This window comes from Penaeus vannamei, chromosome 21 (assembly GCF_042767895.1).
Source record: "Penaeus vannamei isolate JL-2024 chromosome 21, ASM4276789v1, whole genome shotgun sequence".
NCBI classification, from domain to species: Eukaryota; Metazoa; Arthropoda; class Malacostraca; order Decapoda; family Penaeidae; genus Penaeus; species Penaeus vannamei.
This window is the reverse complement of record NC_091569.1, coordinates 37,400,004-37,410,003: the sequence shown is the minus strand read 5'-3', so window position 1 is coordinate 37,410,003 and position 10,000 is coordinate 37,400,004. Positions and strand designations below refer to the sequence as shown.

The 10,000-nt window shown below is 36.3% G+C and overlaps 2 protein-coding genes across 2 annotated transcripts in view; one reads left to right on the top strand and one right to left on the bottom strand.

Annotated features, from left to right (window-relative positions):
* LOC113815230 (uncharacterized) overlaps nt 1-7,038 on the top strand; it is a 9,184-nt gene extending 2,146 nt beyond the window's left edge. The window contains exons 3-9 of the mRNA XM_027367295.2: nt 87-230; nt 421-594; nt 1,066-1,203; nt 2,538-2,698; nt 4,625-4,777; nt 5,841-6,008; nt 6,752-7,038. Coding sequence (XP_027223096.2) covers nt 87-230; nt 421-594; nt 1,066-1,203; nt 2,538-2,698; nt 4,625-4,777; nt 5,841-6,008; nt 6,752-6,940 — 1,127 coding nt within the window. The 3' untranslated portion in view covers nt 6,941-7,038. The remainder of the gene's footprint in view (nt 1-86; nt 231-420; nt 595-1,065; nt 1,204-2,537; nt 2,699-4,624; nt 4,778-5,840; nt 6,009-6,751) is intronic.
* Nucleotides 7,039-8,995: 1,957 nt separating this feature from the next.
* The window catches only part of RpS25 (ribosomal protein S25), a 2,087-nt gene continuing 1,082 nt past the window's right edge, over nt 8,996-10,000 (bottom strand). Inside the window, exons 2-3 of the mRNA XM_027367297.2 lie at nt 9,303-9,576; nt 8,996-9,084 (exon numbers count right to left, since the gene is read on the bottom strand). Of these exons, the coding sequence (XP_027223098.1) occupies nt 9,014-9,084; nt 9,303-9,576 (345 nt within the window). The 3' untranslated portion in view covers nt 8,996-9,013. The remainder of the gene's footprint in view (nt 9,085-9,302; nt 9,577-10,000) is intronic.

Sequence of the window (10,000 nt, the reverse complement as noted above, 5' to 3'; positions counted from 1 at the left end):
GATAAAATCTGATAAACTCTGACTGATTGGAAAATTGAATAGCCCTTCTTTCCCAAATGAAAATGTATCTTGTTTTAAACTGGCAGGTGTTGGAGCTTTGGTCATATCGCCCACAAGAGAACTGGCTCTTCAGATAGCACAGGTATTGAAGCCACTTGCAGAGGCACATGATTTTAGCTCCCTGACCTTGATCGGTGGCAAGAAGTTAAAAGAGGAAGAAAAGAAAGATGGTAAGTTTATCCAGTGTGCTGCTGTTAAAGATCTGTTTGGATAGAAATAAGAAGAGGTATAATTAAACTTTTTTTTATGGTATTCTGTATGTATATGCTACTCATCTCTCTCTCTCTCCCCATCTCTTATTCAGACAGATTATTATCAGCACAAAGAGAATTTCAGTTTTATCTCTTCCTCTCTTTACAGGCTGTATGCTTATGGTGGGAACGCCAGGGAGGCTAACAGAGATCTTGACAGCCCCCGAGCCAGAGTTCCGCGTCACGAAATTGAAGATCCTGATTCTGGATGAGGCTGACAAGCTCTTCGATGACAGCATGCACACTGAGTACCTGAGGATGATATGCAAATGTTTGCCTCTCGGTGAGATGGGAAGGGATTGGGGGCATCATTTGTTGATTTTCTTACGGCAGTTGTTTTACTTAGGATTGACTTTTGACTATGGAAAAAGATATCAATATATTATTTTATCAATATATTTGTGTGTGAGTGTGTGTGTGTGGGCAGGGGAGGGGGGGGTCATTCTTCCTCATTTTTTTTTCCATCCTGTGGGCATACATTAGACTCGTACAGTAGTAATGTTCTTCAATTTGTCTGGATAACAGGCAGAAAGGCAGCAAAGATGAGTTTTCTTTTTGTAATTTGTCAGATTCTTTATATACTTCTAATTCTCCTTTCTTGTTGTAGGTCTTTTTCTTCTTCGTTTAATTTCTTTATTCTTTTTCTTTTGATTATTACGTCTGCTTCTTCCAGTTGTTTTTACTGTATTCTAGATTTTTTTTTTTTTTTTATTTAAGAATATAAAGATAATTATTTTTGTCTCTTCATTTGCAGAAAAAATGCAGAAAGTCTTAGTAAGTGCCACAGTTAACCAGAAGTGCTTGAAGCTCGCCAAGCAAATTCTCAAAACAGAATTTTCTTACATAACATCAGAGAAAAAAGTATCACCCACAACCAAGCAAATAAAACAAAGTAAGTAAACCTTTGAGCTTTTATTACTTGTTCTTTCGTGCTTGTGTGATGCATATTAGCTCTCTTCAGTGGTGTGATGAAGGTGCTATAATTCAGAAATCAGACTTGGGTACATTTTTTAAAGGAAAATTGTTAACCAGATCAAAATGGTTGATGATTTTGAGTTACTAAGCCGGTCAACCAGCAGGGATTAAACTTGATTTTTCATCCTTGTTCTTGAGGGAATATTGCATACAAAATTGAGTTGTTGTTTTTTTCTTTTCCTTTTCCTTTTTTTACACATATACCTTAGTGTTGATATATTTCATTGTAACTAAGAGCAACAAGTTATTTTTTTCCTGGTATAGTTCATTGTGACAGATGTAGAACAGGTATGAATGAGAATTAATGCCTTCACAATACAAGGGAAGTATTTAACCGATATGCTAAACCGGTTAAATACATGTCTTTTATTATGAAGGTATTCTCATTCATGCCTTTTCTACATTATGACCATAGATTTAGAAAATCATACCAGGTGTGGAATTTCTTACAAGAGAATAAAACTTGCAAAAGTAAACAATTATGGCTTTCTCTCATAATATCCGGGTTAAGGAGAATTATTATTGTCTGTGTTCTGTGTATGATGAAATCTCTATTAAGAGAGTATTTTTGTTATTTTACTCAAACACAGGATGGTAGACCTTTCACTCCTTACAGAATGTTGCAAATACATTATCTTAAAGATATTAGATCAGTAAGATGGGCTTGCTTTAAACTACTGTAGAATCATATGATTATTGATGTAAGATGAAGGAACAACTAATGAGTTTAATTTTCAGTGAAACATGTTATGTCACATATAGAGATCCAATTCTTGACTTGTAAAGAGAAATAGTATCTTCTTGATCACGTTCACCTTCAGCTGTTCGTGTATTCTTGTAACCCTTTGTCTTATTCCTTCTCTCTGCCAGAAGGAACACTGTCTAATTTCCGAGATGAGTTTTAGATAGTGGGACAGCTTATGATTTATATGCATAGGCTGTTTTATTTTCTTGATGAATTAGGTACTTTAAGGTTTAATGAAATTTTTATTCTGCTGGCATATACCATTGAAATAACTTTCAGGATGTTTTGTTTTTTGTGGATACAGATGATGATAGGCTGAACGTAATTGTAAAAGAATTGGAATTGTTAATTTTTTTTAACACATTTAAGTAAAGGAGATAAATGTTAATAATTTGTCTTTGCATCTGAAAAAGTAAAAGGTTTAAAAGGCACCTATTACTCATATTATACTGTGTGAACCGTACTCTGTGCCAGTCTCACTCATTTTGCCCTTTTTTTATTTCCAGGTTATCTCTTAGTGAGCACAACGGAGAGGGTTCCGATGTTAGTAACAGTTTTGCGCACTCTTAAGAAAAAGAAGGCCATAGTGTTCTTTAATTCTTGCCATTCTGTGAAGTTCCACCATGAAGTTCTGAAGCATTTTGGGTTGCCTGTTCTTTATTGTGTGGTGAGTGATTTGATGGTGTTGTGCAGAGTACTTTTTTACATTATTTTCTTCCAATTTTATGAATAGAAACACAGAATTTTTTTTTTTTTTTTTATATCTTATATCAAACCAAATTTTTAATGCCATAGCCTGTTAGGTATCATCAAGGAAATGCCTTTTTAGTCAAAGGTAAGGAAAGAAAAATACCCTTTTAGTCATGGAAATATCCTTTTCCTTTTCAACTGGACCCCCTATCCTTCTGAAAGTCTATGCAGATCATTGGTTATCTTTCTGCCCAGACGCATATTCTCCTCACCTTTTTAAATGCAGAGGAGTGAGTTCATTCATCACATACCCATTGAAAAGTGTTCAATTTCCCTAGCTGTGGCAATGTGTATTTATGTTTATTTAGTTATAATTTCAAATGTTATCATATTCAGAACATTTTGTATAAGTTGGTAGACAGTAGAGAGTACTATTTATTTATATATTCATTTTTTAATTGATTATTTATTTTTCTCTACTTTTGTGGTTGCCAGAAGTGACTGGAACATATAGTTTGTGAAAAGCCTTCATACTGGTTAGTTTCTCTTAGATAATGTTTGTCATTGTACAGTAAGAATAATATTATGCCATATAAACAGAGCAGTAAATGAACAGCTGTTGAAGGAAATAGGTTCTGTGATTACAGATCATTATATTACAGTATTGAGTGTTACATACTAAAAACCAGTTATTTTTTCAAGACTGAAAACTGATCATCCAGTTATGAAGTATGCATTTCACTGACTGTCATTTATCAGATTGGATGTGATGAGTCAGTGAAAAGAACTCCAACTTTATACATGTTCTTATTTTGATATGTATAATATTATTTGAGGTGACAGGCAGAGCCAAGACACAATTTTTTTCTTCTCACTCCATTTTTTTCTGTACTTAAAATTCATTCTCGCTCTCTTTCTTCTTTTTAGTTTATATCTCTCATCAGTTTATTTATGTTGTCTTTATTTCTCCATTTTTTTCCCTCATTTATTTATTCATTCTCTTTCTGTCCCCCATTTTATCTGCCTAGTGCAAACATCATTAACTGTAATATTACCTGTTGCATCTAAACCTCTTCCACTATGTCACTATCATTATTTGTTAAACAAGTTTTGAGAGAGAGGAGAGGAGAGGAGATAGAGATAGAGATAGATTGATAGATATCCCATGATGTTCAGACCTAATAGCAAGATGAGCCAATAACCTGATGTGACATTCTTAAGATGTCCCACATTTTTCTGATATTCAGATTTGTTGCTGTTACTGGGCACACTATGGGAAATTTCTGTTAAAACTTCTTGTCAGTTTAGATTAAGTTTTGGAATCAAAATTATTTACTTTATATATTTTTTTAAAGTTTAGGTGGCTCCACAAACAGTAAGTTATTAAACAGTTTGGCCCAGTAATTAATACCTTCATAAGTGAGTAAAAAATAATGATCATAATACAGAAAAATTATAGCAGACAGAGCATGTTCCTGGCATCAATGGGTTAAATTGTACCAGAAAAAAAGGTTTTGACAAAATGAAAACGCACCTAGCCTTCATCTTTAATAACTCCAGTTTCTGAACCGTATTCATGTTGACAAATGTGGAGAGGTATGAATGAGAATGAATATCTTCACAATACAAGAGATATATTTTACCAGTTTTGATTATATCTTCGTCAGAAATACATGTATTTCTGAAGAAGATATAATCTAAATCGGTTAAATACGTCTCTTGTATTGTGAAGATATTCGTTCTCATTCATACCTTTCCATAACTCCAGTTTCTATACAATATTCTGTGTAAGTTAAGTTCAAGATCTCTATGAAAACTTCTCTTTTTCTATAAAATTTACTTTTAAAAATTTCTCATTCACTCTTGACATTCAACACTTAACACAAACCCCTTCTGCCATCAGGGCCAAGAGAAGCAGAGCCAGAGGAGTAATATGTACACCAAATTTGTGGAAATGGAGAGAGGAATACTTTTGACAACTGGGATGGCAGAACGAGGGTGGGACATCCCAGGCGTTCAGTGGATTGTGCAGTATGATCCACCACACAAACCTGAGGTGAGTAAAACCGGGAATGATTGTAGAAAAAGAAAGTGTAGACAATTTTGGAAGGATAGGAGGAGGAGGAAACAGAAGGAAAAAGGGAAGAAGAGTGGGAATAAGGGGGATGGGAAAGGAAATGAGAAATGAATGGAGGAATAGCAGAGAAAGGAATGGTTAATGGTTGAAACAAATAAATGTGCTAAACATCAAAGGTCATATAGCACAATGGTAAAGCATTGTGGTGAAAAGGGTAAAAATGTGTTAACAATTATGACAAAATGTGTTAGTTGTCAAAGGAGCAGAGAAAGGAAGGAGAAAAGACGATGAATTAAAAGCAGGAAATGGCAAAGGGGTGTGAAGATAAAAGGAAAGGGAAGGGTGGAACACTACTTGCATTCAGTATGATGTACTAAACTACATGGAAATGAGAACTAGAATTTTTAGGGAAGAAAATACACAAGTAAGTGAAGGAGGTAGGAAAGGAGAATAAAGAATAGAGGGTAGGAAGAGTGAAGATAAAAATGGAAGAAAAGTACTGAGTGAAGGAATGGAGAAGGGGAACCTGAGGGAAAAGAGAATAGAAATGAACTGAAAGAAGAAAAGGGCATATAGTGATGAAGAAAAAAAGATGGGAACATTTAAGACATTCAGTATGATCCACCATGGCATCCTGATGAGTACAGCAAAACTTGATCAGGACAGAGAGAACATGGAGATACAGAATAACTTGTTGCTCAAAAGTTGAGAAGAAAGAGGGGAAGGGGAGTGGATTCAGGAACTGGGAAAGAAAAATGGATGATATAGGAATAGCAGAGAAAGTATAAAGCAATGGTGAATGTAGGAAGAAAACAGATGAAAGTGAATTACAAGAATAAGGCAGAGAGAAATGTGACAAGAATATAAGTCTAGATGTAGAGAGGGGGAAGGTAAACAAAATAAAGTAGCATAGGGTTAGGAGGTGAGGAAGAGAGAGAGAAAATGAGAACTTGGAGAATGAGAGGAGAGAAGAGAGAGAAGAGAGATTTTTTTCTCTACAACTATGCTACTCAAATTTTAACATACATCTATTAACTGACAGGACTACATTCACCGAATTGGACGCACTGGCCGTGGCGAAGGACAGACTGGACAGGCACTCTTATTCCTGCGACCAGAAGAAGAGAAATTTATTGCCGTTTTAAAGGGAATGAAAGTTGAGATCGATCAGCTAGAGTTCCAGGGAGACTTTAATGATATACAGGAGCAGGTAAGGCATCTGTACTACTTTCCTTAAGGCCTGTTTACACAAATAGGCATGACTGATGGGTACATGGGCAGACACGAGTAGAGATGACGTCACAGGGAGGCAAACTACTTAGTAAGCAGGTAGTTTCTTTGTTTTCTCGCCTATGACATCACCTTTACAGTTGCCCAACGGTGTGTCTGCAGATCATGCCCACTTGTGGATAGGCCTGTAGTCAGCTATAAATCTGTTTTTTCTCCCTTCACTTTTTCTCTCTCGTGCCTTTCCTCCATTTTACCTTTTTTCTTTTCGTTCTTAATGATCCTATTACCCGTTTCCATTTTCTGATGTATATATTCTGTTTATCACCATTGATTATATAACAGGTCTGATCACATGACTTTGTGTGTCAGATGTATTCTTCTAATTGCGTTGTGTAGATCATACCCCTTCTAGATAAATGAATTAACAAGTAACTAGAGATGAGGTTTTCATGATATCACTTCTGTTTTCTCTTCATTCTTGTAGCCGATTCTGATAATTTTCCGGAACTTGAAAATACAGTAAATAACCTGTGCTCATTTCATTATTTAACCAATTCCAGATTGAATTTCATTCCATGTTAGACAGTGTAATAAGTTTTATCACAGTTTAACAGATCTTGATATATATTTTTTTTAACCCCCTTTAGAAATTATAAAATTACTAGAAATCAATAAATGATCTTACTTCTATGAACAGAAACTGAATTTTCTTCTGTATTTCAGCTGTTCTCACTGGTTTCTGATGGTTTAGACATCCGCCAGAGTGCAAAAATGGCATACAAGAAATTTGTACGAGCCTACCAGTGCCACAAGCTCAAAAAGATATTCAACATTCAGACCCTGGATCTGAACCAAGTTTGTCGGGCTTTTGGCTTCACAAAACCACCTTTGGAACTTGGGAAACTGACTTGATATTTTAGTAATAATTTAAAGAATATTAGTCCTATTTTATCTATATATTATAAATATATTGATGTTTGCAGATGTATTTTGTCAATAAAATATGAATTTAAGGCTTGTTTTTTTATGCATCCAGAATAATGAGCTAGTGTTTATAGAAAAACTAACATACATACTTCACCTAAATGACAGATTCCATATAAATCAAAACTATCTATTTTGAGATACTTAGACATCTCGAAATATATTTATTACCAAGACATAATTTACATTCTTCATCTTAGTATCAAAGTGCTGTTAATGAAAAAATGGTTTCATCTGTAATTCTCCTTTCTAATGATAGATTGAGCCATCCCCTGGATATCACTGCTCAGAGACCTAGTCCACAACTACCTCACAAAGCCAGAATTCTTAATGTCCGTTTATTATCACTTGGCATGAATTGCTAATAAATGGGGGTACAGGGGGCTTGCCTTTCTTTAGGAAATACATTTTATTTAAAATTTTCTGCCACATCAACATCTAAGGTCATACTGGCGTATACAAAATATATCAATAGGGTGAGACTTGGGGGTAGAGCCCCCAGGTAAGAAAAAGTCACACAGAATTTTGATAAAGTATTGTGACAGAGGTCACAAATGGGTCCACAATTAGGACATAATACGTTACATATAGGTTAGCATTGTAGGTTATTATAGTAGTGAAAAGGGCAGAGAGGGATCAGCAAATGGAACATGAAGGCCATTCAGGGCTGACACAAAGCCAGACCTTCATCCTTTCAGCACAGCTCTCAAATTTTAGGATATTGACAGATGGAGATGAAGGAAAAGGAAAGGTGGAGAAGACTATGCAAAATTAGCTGAGGCAAGGGCTGCGATCCAAGGCAGGGGTGATCCCCCCACATTGAGCCTCAGTCCCCGTCTCCTATGCCCTCCACGACAAGCAGCATGGAATTGGGAGGGAGGGGGGGGGTCTAGGAAATAAATAGAAGGGAAGAGGTTGGGTCAAGTATTTGGGTTTGTACGATATCCTGGTTTTGGAACTTTGGACTGTGCATCACTCAGTAACACTTGCCCAATTTCTTTGCTGCATCAACATCAAAGGTCATATGCAGTGATAGGGTGAGGCTTGGGGCAAAGCCCCTGGGCTAGAAAAGAAAGTCTTTTGGTTCATAAAGCAATGTTTGTAGATTCCCAGAATGGGCCATGGTCAAAAATGTGCTAGACATCAAGGGTTTTAAAACAATATGATAAAGTGTTGTGGCAAAAGGGGTTAAAATGAATTAATAATTAGGACAAAATGTGTTACATATCAAAGGTTGTGCACTGTAGATTAGTATGGTAGTGATAAGGGTGAAGTGGAAAGAGCAAACAGTACAAAGGCTGTACAGGACTGAAAAAAAGCCAGCCTCTAATCCTTTCAGCACAGGTCTCACTTTAGGATATGGACTGATGAAAGGGATGAAGAGAATGAAAAGGAAAGGGGGAGAAGAAAAGACCATGCAAAAGTAGTCGATGTGAGGGCTGAGGTCCAAGATTGGGGCGATCTCCTTCACTGAGCCTGTCTCCATCTCCTAAGCCACCCACAACAATGAGCAAGGGATTGAGGGGGTGGGGGGTTTAAGCTTAAGCTAACCATAACCGTTTACAGGTTTTCATATTCCGATTTTTTTTTTCTTGAAAGTATGCCAGTCTCATTGCAAGTGGAAGTACTTCCTACTCCCAAGGCTTTGAAAATGCTTTTCTATTCTAAAATGACTAAGAAAGTTTGCAAAATATCCAGATTCCAAGGAAAGGCTTTCATGTCCAATGAGGAGTGAGGGGCAGTGCAGTTTACCAGGGTATTAACATCTGTAAGCAACATGAAGTAGAATGGTTTTACTAAAATAACTGCCTTATGTATCCTCTTAATGTTCCAACAACTATTTTTATTTGCACCATTTCAAAGCAAGATGATACTCGTCTACAAGGAAATCAGACAATTTCCCAACACATTGCACAACTTGATAAGATGTTCACCAATAAATTACTTTGTCTTCAAACCTCGCATGGAAAGAAATACACAGCATTAAACCAAAATGTTTATTTAATCTTCAGACTTGGTGGTCCTGGTGTAAACAAGCTGGGCATGATGCTTCACCACCTGTCTGATCAAACCTGAATGGGGGGAAAAAAAATATTTATAAATACTGAATATTCCATATGAACTACTGGATACTGCAATTGTGAAGTTAAATTCACAAAAGCTAATTTTTACTTAAATTCATTTCATACTTATCAAGAACTATAAATTACTATCAAGAACTATAAATTACTATTAATTATAAAGTTAAAACTAACAAATCAAAAGAAACATGTAACCTTGTTTGACCGACCTTTTGCAAGCAATTCCTGGAGTCCACGGCGAGCAAGGGATCCAGTGACCTTCAGCCTCTCACTGACGACGGAGGGAGTGATCAGCTTGTATGAGGGCACTTCCTTGTACAGCTTGTCATAGGTGGCCTTGTCGAACAGCACCAGGTTGTTCAACTTGTCACGGACCTTTCCTTTCGACCACTTCTTCTTCTTGGCCTTGCCGCCACCTCCTCCTTCCTTCTTCTTGGCAGGCTGCTTGGAGGGCTGTTTAGCCTTGGTATCCTTCTTGGGCGGCTGGAGAGAAGATTAAGAAAATAAGTATTTTGATAAATATATATTATCAAAGATATATTCTCCTTATTTCCTGATAATTGCCCAGCTCAACCCTTTTAACAGAACAAGAAATAGTAAACAAGCTCCTTTTTTCAACAGATTATTCCGAGATACGCCATGACGAATTACAAGGATCCTCTCACACCTGTTCCTTTCTTTCCAGCACACAAGGTAACAAAGACAGGTGGATGAAACTAGAGTACCTACATTCCAAATAATGCTAACTACTCCACTAAAGAATGTATCGGTTCCACAGGATTCAAGAAACTAAACTAGTTTAAAAGAATCTCTTATCCACGTACTCAACACCTTTGAGTACCACCACTAAACACCGATCTAATATCAGAAATTTAAGCATCTCTCGCACCACACGCGATTAGACTAC